The 17453-nt window shown below is 37.2% G+C and overlaps 1 protein-coding gene across 2 annotated transcripts in view; it reads right to left on the bottom strand.

The window, feature by feature from the left end:
• rab26 (RAB26, member RAS oncogene family) overlaps positions 1-17453 on the bottom strand; it is an 87869-nt gene that overhangs the window by 24507 nt on the left and 45909 nt on the right. For both annotated transcript variants that reach the window (XM_028477168.1, XM_028477167.1), the window contains one exon: positions 5769-5821. In XM_028477168.1, coding sequence (XP_028332969.1) covers positions 5769-5821 — 53 coding nt within the window. The remainder of the gene's footprint in view (positions 1-5768; positions 5822-17453) is intronic.

The following is a 17453-nucleotide window of genomic DNA, read 5'->3' as shown; positions in this document are numbered from 1 at the left end:
ATATTGTGCCTTCTTGACCCGTCGTTAATATTCTATTGAGCAATCTGGGAATACTTCATCATGGTGTCTCGACAGGTTGACTTTTCATCCTTTAATCCAAGCATTGTCTTCATTTTACTAGAATTATAATGTCCTGTTTGGCTGATAACTCTCAGAGCTAAAGAATGTTGAAATAGTCAGTATTAGCTAGGGGTGTGTATTGCCTGGCATCTGGCGATATGATTTGTATCCCGATACTTAGGTCACGATATATAATGATATTTAAGTATAAGGCTATTGCGATTTCTTTTTTTAATATATGACTTAAGAAACAACTGTGTACACCTTCATGAGAACATTATGAAATATATTTTATTTGCAAATTTTACACGCAAAACATTGGCTTTAACATGTCATGTGCCAACAACTTAAAAAAAAAAAAAAAAAAAAAAAAAAAAAAACAATCTGCCTGTGGCTTTTAAACCAATTTTGGCTTTAGTGCAACTTAACTGAGGTATACGACTAGAACAACAAATAAATGCAGAAAGTTAGTACTTTCTTTTTAGATTTTATAGAAAAAAACACAAGCTGGTCAACATGGCCAGGTTTAAGCGCACTTCTTTGTACAGTTACCTTGTTTCCTGCAGTGGAAAAGACTTTCCTGGTTAAATAAAGGTAAAAAAAAATAAAAACAAATATATATATATATATTTTTTTTAATTGATATGGATGCATTTTGAATCAATCCAATCAATCGCGATATATCGGCGAATCGATTTTTTTCAACACCCCTAGTATTAGCTGTGGCATTTTTGTTTGAGAAACAGTGATATTTTTTTATAAGAGCGTCCTGCGTTAAAGGGCTGCAGTATTTCTCTAACAGGACCTTTGGTGCGTGAAAGGTTTGGATGTAGAAGAATGAAAAAGGGCAACCTGATCCAATCAAATGCGTTTTTCGTTTAGGTCAAAATGATAGCTAAGAACATCTTTGAATGATATGGTGCTCCATCAGATACCATGTGACCATCCATAACATGATGATCACTGGCATGTAAAGTAAAACACAGTAATCATTCACAAAGGTGCTATTATGTTAATCAAAGGCAGTTGAATAGCAGCAAATGTGAGTACGCAAGTGTTAGCGGTGCGTGTGTGGAGTCTGGTGACGCTACGGTAAAGTGACGCACTGCTTCAGTGACGTTTTGACCGTCAAACTCTGATGTCGTGTTGATGGAAGGAGCATCAGGCCAGAATCAGCTGATCAGATGCTTAATTTACGCAGTGATGGCACAATGTGTGGTGACACAGCGCTACTCAGGAGGTCAGACCTGCTGGATGATGGTCAATAGATCATCTTCAAATGATGCTGACTGATTGACAGACTGTGTTGCTGCATTAACTTGTGCAGCAGACAGAGAAGTCCATCTGCCTCCATTTTAACTTCTTCAAATGTCATTGTGTGCTTCTGTGCACTCACGTCTCCACATTGAACGAGCAAAACGCTCATTTAAATAGGGGCGGTCTCCACCACTTCTGCACGTGCACTAATTATTGCTGCAATCTTACTGAATTCCTCGCAGCAGATGAGGAAACTACGTCATTAAAGGATTTGGGGACGCAACTGGTTTACCACCCTTTATTTCAGATTTTAGTGAATCCGCCCCTCAGTATTACAGATGTTTCATACAGCTCTAATTATCCACCATTAAAGTCACCACTACTTTAGAGAAAACATACCAACAAGCATTCTCCTTACCAACCAATTAGCAATGCTTGAATAGTAGACATTTTAGAATGAGAAAATACTGGTTCCCTGACTACCAAAAAAATGTGTCTCTGACACATTCTTGAAAAACTACTAAACATCCAAACATGAGAAACATCAGTTTGAACAGAAGCTCAACTCTGTATCGATAGGGACTACATTTCTCTGCTAATGATGATTACATAAACCAGCATTAGCACACACACAGTCCACACATGCACACACACACACACTCACACGCCTGCTCGTACGCACATCCATAATATGCACACAAAAGCAATGCAGAATAAAGAATAAGAGCTCTGCCAGATGGAGACAAAGGAGCCCTTTCATTTGGACCTCCATGTTGTTTTGCATTCTACTCTTAATTGTTACGATAAATTGTGGCCACGTTATTGTCCTCCTCCTCCTTCTCGTTATAAACACCTGAAAACACAAAGAAATTGATTTGAGACACAAAGCAATTTGGTGGACGCAAGGATTGTTGTTAGAAAGAATAATTTAAAAAATAATCTTAGGTTAAGAAGGTTCTTAAGAAAACTCTACCTCAGATTCATCAACCGCAACTGTGTTCTTATGGTAATGAATTCCATCTCCTGGTATAACTGAGGGCGTGTAAGCCTAATTAACGCAGGATTAGTATAGTTGGTAACACTTTGCTGTTGTTATAATGACATGACACCTGCTGTCGTGGCAACACACCAAATCGACACTTTACCACTTCTTGCAGGACATGAAGTTCTCTGACTCTACCCCAATCCAAATAAAAATTAAGAAAAAAGAGGCAAGTGGCTTGTAATCAGAGGGTCACCAGTTCCAGTCTCACCAGGGGATCTTGAGCAAGTCCCTTAACCCCGGGCGCCGCACCGTGGCCGCCCACTGCTCCTCAGAATGGGTCAAATGCAGAGAAAAAAACATTGTAAATGACAATAAAAGCTAATAATTATTTATAATTATGTTAATTATTTAGGAAGAAGTTGCCCGGGAAAGGAAAGTCTGGGCCTCCCTGCTAAGGATGCTGACCCCCGCGACCCAGCAACGGATAAGCAGAAGAAAATGGATGGATGGATGGATGGATGGACAAACTAATTTTCTGTGAGACATAATGAATCTACAAAAACTGTGAAAAGGAAGCCTACATTTACCTGCACATGGAAATAAATGGCATTAAAAGCAAAGAATCTCGGAGTCGACTTTCAGTTTAAAGAATTGGCTACTTTCTCTGTGATAGGAAAATTACCGTCTCCTTGGAAACCCTCCTACATTCTTGTCATTTAGATGCAATCTTTCTTGTTAAGCCTCCATTTGTTTGTGATTGTTCCCATCAAAGCATTTACATGCAGTGCAACCAATAAGAAAATCAATTTTTGTGATCGTTGCAGTCTTAAGGTCATTCCACTGAATCGTCCATGTTTTAACGCTATAATGGGGAGAAAAAAACAAAGAAAGAAAAACTTGGGAAAGTCATTCTGAATGTCCTCTATTCTGTGTTTGAGAGAAAGGTACAGCCTGTGTTTCTGTAGCAGTTGTATCTCAAAAGGACTGTGACCTAACGACACAGGAACTGGCACATTTGCAGTCAACACCACATCTGTTTCCAAACGTTTCCATTTTATACAAGGCTTCTGAAAGACCTCACTACTTTAAGTTGTCTTACATACTGTATCTATAATTCAAATTTTCCCAGTCATTACAATTCGTTGTGGTCATTTATCAGAATGTTTAACTTTATGCACTGATGATATTCTGGTTTAACTCTTCAGACTCTCTATAATGCACGTCAATATACACGATTTGCGATTTGTACGATACTAAACAATGTGATATACATCGCAATATCAATAATTACAAATTTCACCTTAACTCACTCAGTGCCCCCGAGGAGATATCTCGTCATTTCAAATCCAAACGCTCAGCACCATTCACGAGAAACTCGTCATTTGCGTTTTTTCACGGGGATTACTTGAAAACACCCTGGCGGAGGTCCCTCATCAATATCTAAGCTGTGCACCGCTGACGATGGCAGCGGTGCACCTTTAGATGAGAGATTAGCCACTGATGCTACCATTAGCTGGGGAGGAGAAACAGTAACGAGTGAGATTATGGCGCTACAAAGTGATATTGTGACGTATCCAGCAGCTCACAGCTCCACATACTTACACAGAACATGTGTGGACCTGAGTGGATTATTGATAATGTTGTGATCGTGAGATAAAACCATCAACTAACCGGGCTGAACGGGTCATTGCTGCATGTCGGGAGGAAGAGGAAGTTACGTCTGTGTGCAGACTGACGGGAGGGAATGTTGGAGGAACGCCAAAATACAGTAAGAAATCCATTCAACTCTGACATAGACAGCAAAATAATAATAATTTTGCCATCAAAAGCCCGGTCTCAGTGTTTTTTTTTTTTAATGTTTTATATAAGGAAACAATGTTCAGATGTTAGAGTTGTCACTAAAGCAAAACAAATAATAACTTTAAAGTCACTGACAGGGTTTTTTTTACAAAAAGGCTGTTTTCTCAGCTTTTTGCTCTGAAACTGAAGATTTGTGTAAAACTTGCTCAATTCAATGGCTGATTACAAAAGAACGGAATGAGAGTAGAGGCTTCAATCTTTCAGAATCTGGTGTCATATTTCAGATAGTCATAGTAGAACATATTCTGTGGGTCTTTAAAATCAGTCAAAATGCTCAAAAACGGCTGGCACTGAGGGGGGTCGAAAATTTGAAAATGGCTGGCACTGAATGAGTTAACAACTTCAAAATGGTATGAAATTAAGATTGTCCCGATCCAACTTTTTCACTTCCAATATGATACCGATATTGATCCGATACGATATCAGCATGAATCATAGATACTTTTATTACTTATTTTGTAGTGTGGAAAAGGCTTGATAAAGTTACCCAAACTGACCCATTTATTATTAACCAATTGTCTGTCATTGCCAGATCTCATTAGATCTTGGAAGCTAAGCAGGCCTGGGCCTGGTTAGTAGTTAGATGGGAGACCACTGAGAATTCCAAGGGCCACAGTGGGGGGGACAGCCACTCCAGTGGTATTTGTCATTGTGTCCTTGGGCAAAACACTTCACCTACATTGCCTAGTATGAATGTAGTGTGTGAGCGAGTGTTGGTGTTGGTCGGAGGGGCCGATAGCGCACTATGGCAGCCTCGCTTCTGTCAGTCTGCCCCAGGGCAGCTGTGGCTACAATAGTAGCTTACCACCACCACTAAGTGTGTAGTGAAGGAATAATGCCTTAATTCTGTAAAGCGACTTTGAGTGCCTATGATAAAGCACTATATAAAATCAAATGCATTATTATTATAAACTTTAACCTTCAAAACTATATCTGCAGTGTTCTACAATTGAATAAAATATATTAAAAAAAAATAAGAACCTGAAAAATTAAATAAATCCAATAAAAACAAATTATACTTTTAAAGTGCAAACAATTCAAGTTCACTTCAGTAATTGTTTACCGTCACTCAGTATGTGGTGGCAACAACTGAGGGCGGGGACAAAAACAACAAAAACTAAAAAAGAGTGCTTATATCGGTGATTTTAGATGCAGTCCGATAAAATCCGATATTCGTTTTCTGGCTGATATCGGACCGATATTCAATATCAATATCGGATCGGGACACCTCTATATGAAATACAATTTTTTTTTCATTTTTTGAAACGCGTGAGAACAATGGTAACTAACTGTAAGTCAAGTATCAATATCAAAAACAAGCGATATGTTTATCAAAATGTCTAATTACATTGAATGAGGTAGTTTAACAGGGTCTGATGTGGTTCGCTGACACCTAGTGACAGGGCGTTTACATGCTATGCATATGCTATCGCAATTAATTTATCTTTTTTTTGGGAAAAATGATATATCGCACAGTGAATTATTGTGATATATCGCGATATTTATGGTTAGGAATGGCTATTACAGCCCATTATTTCAGCACTTTAGCAAAGTGGGATAATGAAAGTGAAGATTCAGGAAATAATGTGAAAGAATTTGATCTTACCCGGATGTTGTCAAAAGAGGATTTGTTGGTGACGTCGTACAGGAGGAGGAGAGCTGAGAAGACAAGCAAGCAGAAATATTACAATGAGATCATACTGGTTCTCTTTTGGTCAACACTTTTGTAACAATCCGATCAAAGGAACCAAAGAGAAAACCAATTCATTCATGTTTGGTTGATTCAAGTTTTTTATTATCACTCAGTACACCTTTCTACCTGTGTAGACTGATGATGAATATAGGCCCTTACTTTATGCAGTGTTTAATCTACCTATGCTGTTAGTTAGGTCAGAGTCATGGTGTTACGTTACGTTTTGGGTAAGATTTAAAGATCATTTTCACTCCAAAACAAAACATGGTTTTAATTCAAACTATTTAAAAAAAAAAACAATCAGGTTCCTGGTTATAAAACAATCAAGATCATCATCGTTATGCTGACCTGGTTATTTGTGCATTATTTGTACTATTGCGTCGAAAGGCATTTCTCTCATTCCCAGAATCCATCAAGTTTAAGGGAACCACTGGCTTACATGAATCATCATGAAATAAAATATATTTCTATATTGTTACAAATGTCCTGAAATAGCAAAACTTATTTTCATTTCCTTTTTTCCACCATGTTTGTCGTTAATGTTATGTCGTTAACGCTGCATGTCGTGCAATCGTTTCGCAATAACTAAGCATGTTGCACAAAATAAAGAAGTGGTTCCCCAGATTTTTCATTTCTTACTCTATTTATTGGTAAATTTCTGCAAGGAAAAAAAAAAAAATGATTTAAAAACATCTAAATGATATGACGCAGTTAATATTTATAAAATTTTGTTTGTATGCTTTACCTCGAAAAGAGTGCGACAATAATATGTCGTAAAATACAATAAATACACTTACAGTAATACCACTGATGAACGGCTGGCTCTTATGTTTCTTTGCAGGTTGTTTGTGTCGCCTGTTCATAACACACGGGAACACTGTTACGTTGAAATGTGTCCGAAACTTTATTTTCTTTCACTAATTTCCCTCACCTTTACGGCACACTGTATCAGCTCTCCCAATCAGGAGCCGATGCAGCCAGTGCATGTTATAACATACAGTATACAGTATGCGGGTGTGCACCATTTATGATCATCCCTGGTTAAAATAAAAAAACACAGTGTGAAGCTCCAGGTATCCAGATAAAATGCTGCAGCTTGACAGTGCGTTTGCGGTCGAAATCATTTTATCATTTAATTTTCCTCTTTAATAAGCATTATCACACTACAAACGAGCTCACCTTTGAAAATGTCACGAAAATGCCCTTTCTCTGCTGCTGGAAAATGATTAAAAAAAAAATAATGACCCTAACTCTGCTAGTGATTCATTCACACTGCAGAGACTTCTTAGAATTATCAAAGTTTGATGCTTGGCCAAAAACTTAAGGAATATAGTGAAGTTTTTTTTTTTTTTTTAACCAGAACAAAGAGGTCAGAGCACATTACTCCAGTTTTAAAGTCTTTACACTGGCTCCCAGTCAGCCTCAGAATAGACTTTAAAGTTCTGCTGCTGGTGTATAAATCTGTGAATGGGTTTGGTCCAGAATACATCAGTGACATGTTAGTCAGGTTTGAACCCAGCAAGTCTCTCAGATCTATGGACACAGGTCAGATAGTGGAGCCCAGAGCTCACAGTAAACATGGTGATGCTGCTTTTAGTTGTTATGCTGCAAAGAAGTGGAACAAACTGCCAGCAGAGCTGAAGTCAGCATCCAATGTGAACATTTTTAAATCAAAGTTAAAGGCACTTTTTTCTCTACTGCATATGACTGAGAGAGAGATTTTTGGTCATGTTGTTGATGTCATGATGATTTTACTGATGATTTTAATTGATTTTACTGATGATTTTAATTGATTTTACTGATGATTTTAATTGATTTTACTGATGATTTTAATTGATTTTACTGATGATTTTAAATGTTCTTATTGATTTTAAACAATTGAATGTTTTATCATGTAAAGCACATTGAGTTGCCTTGAGTATGAAATGCGCTATACAAATAAATTTGCCTTGCCTTGCCTTTAAAGTAACCACTCAGTTAGTGGAGCAATGCCCAGCACTACATACAGTAAAACTTGTGTGAAATGTATTTTTCTTTTTAATTCTTTTTTTTTCAGATGGAAAACTGACAAATTTTCACAGCTGGATCAATCTTATCTTGGAGGGTTTGAGCAAACACTAATTAACGCCTTAGCAATGCATCTCCCCCTTCTAATTGCTCTTATTATCTTGATATTTTTGAGACCAATCCATTTTTTTCAATTTCCTTTCTTATTTATTTTGTTTACCACAGCCAGCTAAGAGCGTGAAGGGTGTTTAATGAATTGTAATTATTGTGTGTTCAGTTCCCGTCAGAATGAAACAACACATGGGAGAAATAAAAAGTGGGCAAAGATTAGAAAAACAGACAAAAGAGATGGAATCCATCAGCATTACTAAGTAATTTCCTCTCCCTTGTGTTCATCAGACTCCAGTAGAGATTTTATTTTTGGAATAATCCAATATCTCTAAATGCTGGAATGATTAAGGATAATTTCCCTACAAACAAACCACAGTGTTTTGTTGGCACTTGTTGCGTAGCTGCAGATGTAGGACAGATAAAAATGTTGTTTCTTTCAGATGCATCGGATTCGTTTTGTCTTCTTTTTTAACAGTATGCTAAATTGAGGTTTTGTTTACTCCGACCAGGTTTTTCGGGACATTTTTATCTCCCGACATGTTTCGACTGTCAACTGCCAGTCTTTGTCAGAGGAGTTCTGCTGATCGCCTTTGATGGTTCCTTTGAAGTTTCACTTGACTTCCATGTAATAGTTCCAGGAAGATTAATTTTGTCTTCTTTTATGTTAAGCTGAGGTTTTGTTTATTCAGACCAGGTTTTTCAGGACATTATAAAAGGGAAGTCATGTGAAACGTCAACCATCAAAGGCGATCAGCAGAACTCCTCTGACGAAGGCTAGTAGTTGACGGTCGAAACATGTCGGGAGATATCAATATTATAATATAACAATATCTCCACTATTTTTAGGTTAAATCACAATGTACAATATACATGTTCACATTTGAATTTATCCACTCAATCATTGTATGAATGTTAAATTCAACTCTTTGGTGCATAAAATGACACCAGTATGGTGATTCAAGTAGACCCTTATATCGGATTTCTTTTAATTTGCACGCAAATGGAAAAAGTCATCAACATCCCCCGCCAGATTGGTTGTCATTATAACTCACAACCTTTTCCTAAATGTCCTAAATCGAAGAACTTAGAGGTATACATAAGAAAATATCATCACATCAGAATATAAAATTACTAACTATCTTATACACTTTGTAAGACAAGCTGTCCCCTTTGAAGATGCCTCAAACAGAGTAATAACAATGGAACAAGGGCAATAACTCCTGAAAATATAATTGCGCCCTTCTCATTTTCGAACTCCATCAAGGTATTGATACCCTGAAGCCACACACCGTATTTGGTTATCCTATCTTAAACGGTTTCTAAGAAAAGCTGTCCTCTTTGAAGATACCTCGAACAGAGTAAAAACAATGGATCAAGGGCAAACACTCTGGAGAAAAGTAATTCCTCATTTTCTAACTCCATCAAAGTTATTCTGCAAAATAATTGTGACTGGCAAATTCATACAGGTAAAAGCCAGTGAATTAGAATATTTAGAAAAACTTGATTTATTTCAGTAATTGCATTCAAAAGGTGTAACTTGTACATTATATTTATTCATTGCACACAGACTGATGCATTCAAATGTTTATTTCATTTAATTTTGATGATTTGAAGTGGCAACAAATGAAAATCCAAAATTCCGTGTGTCACAAAATTAGAATATTACTTAAGGCTGATACAAAAAAGGGATTTTTAGAAATGTTGGCCAACTGAAAAGTATGAAAATGAAAAATATGAGCATGTACAATACTCAGCTGTCCAAAAGGCGACCATCGACACATTGCACAAGGAGGGAAAGACACAAAAGGTTATTGCTGAAGAGGCTGGCTGTTCTCAGAGCTCTGTGTCCAAACACATTAATGGAGAGGCAAAGGGAAGGAACAACTGTGGTCAGAAAAAGTGTACAAGCAATAGGGATCACCGCGCCCTGGTCAGGATTGTGAAAAAAAACCCATTCAAGAATGTGGGGGAGATTCACAAGGAGTGGACAGCTGCTGGAGTCAGTGCTTCAAGATCCACCACCAAGAGACGCTTGAAAGACATGGGTTTCAACTGCCGCATACCTCGTGTCAAGCCACTGTTGACCAAGAAACAGCGCGAAAAGCGTCTCACCTGGGCTAAGGAAAAAAAGAGCTGGACTGCTGCTGAGTGGTCCAAAGTCATGTTTTCTGACGAAAGCAAATTTTGCATTTCCTTTGGAAATCGAGGTCCCAGAGTCTGGAGGAGGACAGGAGAGGCACAGGATCCACGTTGCCTGAAGTCTAGTGTAAAGTTTCCACCATCAGTGATGGTTTGGGGTGCCATGTCATCTGCTGGTGTCGGCCCACTCTGTTTCCTGAGATCCAGGGTCAACGCAGCCGTATACCAGCAAGTTTTAGAGCACTTCATGCTTCCTGCTGCTGACCTGCTCTATGGAGATGGAGATTTCAAGTTCCAACAGGACTTGGCGCCTGCACACAGCGCAAAATCTACCCGTGCCTGGTTTACGGACCATGGTATTTCTGTTCTAAATTGGCCAGCCAACTCCCCTGACCTTAGCCCCATAGAAAATCTGTGGGGTATTGTGAAAAGGAAGATGCAGAATGCCAGACCCAAAAACGCAGAGGAGTTGAAGGCCACTATCAGGGCAACCTGGGCTCTCATAACACCCGAGCAGTGCCAGAAACTCATGGACTCCATGCCACGCCGCATTAACGCAGTAATTGAGGCAAAAGGAGCTCCAACCAAGTATTGAGTATTGTACATGCTCATATTTTTCATTTTCATACTTTTCAGTTGGCCAACATTTCTAAAAATCCCTTTTTTGTATCAGCCTTAAGTAATATTCTAATTTTGTGACACACGGAATTTTGGATTTTCATTTGTTGCCACTTCAAATCATCAAAATTAAATGAAATAAACATTTGAATGCATCAGTCTGTGTGCAATGAATAAATATAATGTACAAGTTACACCTTTTGAATGCAATTACTGAAATAAATCAAGTTTTTCTAAATATTCTAATTCACTGGCTTTTACCTGTATTTTGGGTCAAGCGTCTTAATGAGATGTTTCAAATGTGGCTTTTCCACAACACTAACTTGGGCCATGTCTTTGGCGATGTATTTATTTGTCATACAGAACGAACAAATTGGCAAATAAGGAAGCCAGTGTCATTTACTTTGGTACTGGTCCTTTTGACTTTTTTTTGTGGTGCATGCAGTGTTGGTCAAGTTACTTGGAAATAGCTGCACATTCCACCAAATTTTAATAAAATAAAATAACTATTTCTTCTATTAACTTATATGTCTGACTTTCTCTGTGGCAGCTTGATGCCGTTTTTGGTTGGTATTTTTACTATGCATCGCAATGATTCGGAGTCTACGGTAGAAATTGGCAACATCTTTCTCAATGACTTTTACATTCCTGCACCACTTGATAGGTGCTTCCTCAGATTTTTCTTCGATGTATATACAAGTTTTGTTCCCACGCAGAGTGCACATTTTTGTCGTCTTTTACAGAGTCAAACTCAAAGTAAGGTTGGTACTTCCAAGAATTAAAAGCTGCTTGCACATGATTACAGTAAGGCATTACTTCTAACGCGTTACTGTAATCTGCCCATCACTGGGTGTATGTAGAGATGCGGCCATGAGGAGGCTGTTTTTGTTTTGGAGTGCATGACATTTTAGGTGGCAACAAATTTGTGGTGCTGCTACCTTTTGCGGCATATTTTCTAGATAACCTTTTTTTTCGTTAATTTCTTCCTTCCGAAACCCAAACCACTGCCGAATAATAAAGCCTGTGCTGTTTTTCTTCTGAACCAAGTCATCCTGGTCCATCTTCCAATAATGTCTCGTAACTTGCCAACTTACTGGAGCTCTTCACTTTTGTCCGCCCCTTTCTTACACGTGCACACAAGGGTTTTCTGAAAGAACCCAAACAAAGCTTGTATGTGACAATTTGTACTTGATGGTCGCGATCTAGTCATTTCATACGTTTCGCTTGGACCAAGTCCCAAAATATCGAGTGTATTTGATGAATCGCCTACCGTTACGTTACATGTGACCTTAAATGGAAGGAAGTCTACATATGCACTGTAGTGGATAGTGCAAAGGACCAGTGATGTACCCATGTGTACAGATAGTACCTGAATTGGTTTTTAGTAAACAAAAAAGTGAGATAACATCCACTGGTGTTTGCTCCTCTAAAGTCAACCTTGGGTTTCTCTTCCCCTCTCTCCTTTTCCTTGCACAGTCTACAAACAAGTACTTGGGAGTTATTTTGGGAGCAAATGTGAAAAAAAGAGAACTGGCTTTGAATAAAGTTTCAACAACATTTTTGAAGATAACCTTGCTAATTTTTTTCTTACATTTGCATACAACTTAAATGCAAACAGAAGGCCCACAAACTTTAAAAATGGATAGTGCGTAATTACCTTAAAGGTAAGTAAGGTGTGTCGGCATACACATTATTTTATTGAATAATAATTGATATTGGAAACAAAGATACGCTGAGTATAAGAATAAGGTAACACAGTGTTTTACTATTTTAAGCTCTAGAACTTTACATCGATTACCCTACAGTCAAACCAGGGCTAGATTCAGACCAGGGTTAATATAGATAAACAACAAGTGGACAACTAGAAACAAATTGCAATGGAATTATTAATGAAACAGGTTTTGAATGTGAACCCTAGAACGATTACAGATCATTAGTGAGTGTAGTTTTTATTAACTTCCTTTGGCTGAGAAAGCCAGATATTCATTAAACAAACTTCCATGATTTTGACTAATAATCAGGGGTCACCGCGGGCCCCAGGTATCCCGCATGGACCATGTGAGGGGCCCTCAGGAGCTGTAGTCACCAATGAGCTCCATTTAAAATCTGATTTACTTTCCAGGCTTGAAACTCACAAAGATAAATACAAATGTAGTTAGCACTTCGTAGAATTAAATACTGCTGATAGGTTTTTTTATTAAATCAACCATATTTTAAAGTTTATTTTCACAGAAACATTGGGACAAATGTTTTTAAGTGTTGCAGAGATTTGGTGTATGGTCAGTGGTGTGTTAAAAACCATATATTTTCAAAAACACATGGTGGATTCTGGTAAAATGACATAATTGTTAAATTTTACATGTTTCACGATTACTTGGAAGTTTTTTGTTAGTGGCTAATAAAATAGGAACATGATGATTATTCCATGAAATGTAATAAAAATGAAACAATTGCATGAATTAGGAGAAATAAAGTGTTTCGTGTTGAAACCTCAACATTTCCTACCTTTTTAAGTTACTGCTAGCCTTCCTTAAGATCTTACCCTCTAATTAAAGTGAAACCGTGAACATTTGGTAGTTAAAGGCAGGGTAGGTGATTTTCGAAAGCTAGCATGATTTTGAATGTAGCTTCCCCGACGTCTCCGCCTTCCCCCCCCTTCCGCCCTCCCCTGTGTATCTAGAGAAAATCACCTACCCTACCTTTAAGAAGTACTTTTCTACCTGGTAGCCCTTCAGACTATTCGGTACATATGAAGTAGCTCACAGTTTCAGGAAGGTTGGTGAACCCTGAGTTAGATATTCAGCTACAAGGCCTAAAGTGTATCATATGTTTAAGCACAAAATGATTCATACCCTTGTTGTTCAAGAAATTCTTATTTCAGGGGTATTTTATTCATTCAGTTTCAATAAATAAATAAATAATGTCATGTTCTAATCTATTCATAACCTAGGTTTAGTGAGTCCAAAATAATAATAATAGGCTAAATGCACGCTTCGGGTTTGAGTGAAGACCGTGAAAGAACTTTGGTTCCTAACCCTACTGTATTATGACAAATGACTATAGTTTTCGCAGTAAAAAGCAACGGACATCTTAGGCATTTGCATAAGCTAGTTGCTCCTCTTATTTTACGTTTAGCTAGGCGCTAATGCTACTTTAATACAGTAGCTACAGCTATGTTTTGATAGCATTTCTTACCTTGTATAAAACCTAATGTCCTCATCTGAAGCAGCAAACCGTTCTAAGCCAAACTTGTTGCTGATGGCCATCTCCCCCAGGAAATAATTCAGTGGTCTTATTTTCAACCCATAACAATAAATTGCACAGCTTTTATTTCTATTTTAAATGACTGCTTCGCAATGATTCTTCTACGTGTCCATAAACTTCCTGCAAGGCTCGGCTCGCTCTTCCTTGGCCTCAAGGTGGTTCAGGTCCGTCACTCTCATTGTTTTAGGAATTCATGCTCAGATGTGATTAGAGAGAATTACTTCTGCACACAGTGACTATTAAAAAAAAAAAAAGAAATAAAATACCAGAATTTATTTTGACAGCTTAATACTTAATAATTTGGAGCACAGCAGAACTTATTAATTCAGCATTTAGTGTTAAATAATGAACAAGTGATTTTACAAGATTCACTTGTAAACAGGAGAAAACAATAAAATAGTTTCTGGATTAAATATTCCTGACCTTGTGTGGGTCACGCCAATGAAAAAGCATTAAATGTCACTAGAAGGGAATTAAACAGCCAGAGCATCGTGTTCTAAACAGAACTTTCCCGTGAAGTCAATTGACTACATTTCTTCTCTCTTGACTTGACGTTTTAATGCTTTTAGAGCAGTAAGTTAATGGACCAAAACCAACTTTTGCAAGAGTGACAGCAAATTGTGTCCAAAAATAGCACTCATTTCCCCAAAAACCTTCATATCCATTTTGTTTAGCTAATCTGAACAGCAGCATTAAGTCCCATTCTAGCTAATAGCCTCTCATCAGATGCCACTTCATTCATGGCTGAGTTTCTATTGAAGCCTCCTTTTCATTCCTCCAGTTTCTGTTTATTACATTTAATCATTAGCAGTGATTCCTTTTTGATAACATGGGTATTATTTCTCAAGTCCTCTCATGACTTTGTTTTCCATTTTTAGCTTCTTAACCTTGCGCTGTGTATTCAAATAATCCCCTATTTTAAATCTGCCCTCCTGTAATTAATTAGAGCTGGCTTTGCTTCTTGTTTTTCAACTACTATACTTTTGATTCATGCGCGAGAAATTAAATTACTGAGAGAAGACAAAGCAAGAGAGAAAAATGAAGTCTCCTGCAGTTTCTGGCATCTGTTGGACTTTCTCTGTTCCTGTTTTTTTTTTAGGAATAATGACAAAGTAACTGGACTAAACTTTACGAAGCGCTCAAATGTCCGATTAAGAGAGTAATGTTGACGCGAACAAGGATTCACTAAAATCTTCAAAATAGTGATGCCGACATATTAGGGGATTTTAAGTGTATTTGAGGCTAAAAGTTGATATAAATAACACCAAAGACATTTTTTTTACATAATTTTGTGATGTTTAATTATACAGCTTTAAACCTTTCATCTAAAGCTCATTCATGTGATGGGTTGCGTATCACTTTAATTTAGATTTTGGCAAAATACTGTATATGAGATATTACAGTGATAGAGAAATGTACTGCATATTTTGTAATTAATGTGCAATACTAATTGATTATGAACAATATGTATGCATTCATAATCATAACTCAAAGAGAGCTCAGCTAGTTTGTAGAGTCCCTCAGGGCTCCATTCTAGGACCACTTTTGTATATTATTTATTGGTTACGCTATTGATTCAAAAAATGACACATCGTTATTATCTCACGAGAATTTGGACAGTTTGATAAGAGAAGCAAATGATGAATTATCTAATGTATCAGAGTGGTTCAAACATCACAAGCTTTCTCTTAATATATATACACAACAAACACTTTGGAACAATTTACCTCAGACTCTGAAATCTATATCCACTTTAAACATTTTTAAAAAACATTTGCAAATGTTGTTAATTTTCTGAAAAGTTACATTTTCTGTATGTAAATTGCTTACTTGTAATTAGAATTGATGAGGGGGCTTAAGAAGACCCCGTAGTCTTCTTAACCTCTACCAACACAGTTGTGTTAAAAATGTTTGATAGATTTTTTTTGTACAAAAATAAATAAAAATAAATTAATTACATTCTTCAAAATGTTTTTAAAAAGCAATGTTTTTTTTTTTAATTGACAGGCCCCAAAATAAGAATTAAGTGCTTTGAATGCAAAACAGTTTTCACCTTTAATCTCTCTACTTTCAGCTGAGCCTTCAGTATAATAAACAATATGTCAGACATGATCTATGAACAGGTTGTTCCTCAATATTTGTCAGTGTCTAGCAAATGAAAACAGAAATGATTCAAAACTATGACTAACTATCACATTTGCAGTGACATAATTAGCCGTCTGCAGATACTGATGACATCTGAAAAACATCAGTGCTCTGTTGACTTGAGATTTCATGTGGACAAATGGATACTTCAGCGTGGCTCCTCATGAGGCCACAAACAACAGATGGTAGAGGAGCTGTTCAGTGATTGTAAAGAGGAGTGGATAAAGATGTACAGTAAGTTGTGACTGGGAAAGAAAGCATTAACAGACATGTAAGGAATGCAACTGTAACAAAAATAAATCAAATGTATGAAAAAGAAAAGTGATTTAAAAAATATATATATATGTATATATATATATATATATTTGAAATTACATGAAATTAATCGAAAATTGCTATTCATTATATATTTATCGTACATAAAAATAAACAAAAAAAAAAAAAAAAAAATCCCAAAATTATTTTTTAAAAACAACATTAAAACCTAATTATATTTTTTCCCCACAATTTAATGTGGCTGCTCCGTCAGGTCCTGTAACTTTGCTCTGATCAGTCCATGAGAAATAAGCAGATTTGGACAGAAACCGTCCTATTGATCTGCCATTGATCTGAGCTAATGCAGCAACACAGTCTGTCAATAAGTCTGCACCATTTGAAGATGATCTACTGACCATCATCCAGAAGGTCTGACCTCCTAAGTAGTCACACACACTCTCATTTTTGAAAATTGTGCCATTGCTGCATAAATTCTGGCCTGACGCTCCTGCCATCAAAGCGACATGACAGTTTCGGTCAAAACATGGAGAGAAAGACACAGGAGCTCATCGGATGTGTGCAACATCCATGGATCTCTCCATCTATCTAGCATCCTCTTTACCGAAGCCACTGGACTCGACACGTGCCGTCGCGGGTGCACATCCAGCTGTTTCTCTATCTGTATTTTCTTATTCAGTAGCTGTTAATATTGACTATTGTTTTATTTAAATTATTTTATTAAACTAGGAAGGTTAACTGGAGCCTCCGCTGTGTTTATTCAGTTCAGCTGATCTCTACGTATGTGTTTGCACCTGCTTGTCAGTTGTACTATTTTTGGCGCATAAAACAAATCACCGCAAACTGTACCTACAGTAGTTTGACAAATTGCATTGCACCCACTGCATTAATTTATTTGCATGTCCTCCTCCCATTTTTTTGCTCGCTTTGTGAGCTCCGCCTGCTTTAAATATTCATTAGAGGGAAACGCAATAAATGAATTGAGGGTGCATTGCGACATGTGGCAGCCGTGAATTCCTGATTCTCTTGGGTTTGTATGGC

Source organism: Gouania willdenowi, chromosome 19 (assembly GCF_900634775.1).
Source record: "Gouania willdenowi chromosome 19, fGouWil2.1, whole genome shotgun sequence".
NCBI lineage: Eukaryota > Metazoa > Chordata > Actinopteri > Blenniiformes > Gobiesocidae > Gouania > Gouania willdenowi.
The sequence above is the reverse complement of the archived record's forward strand: the minus strand, read 5'-3'. Positions and strand labels throughout refer to the sequence as shown.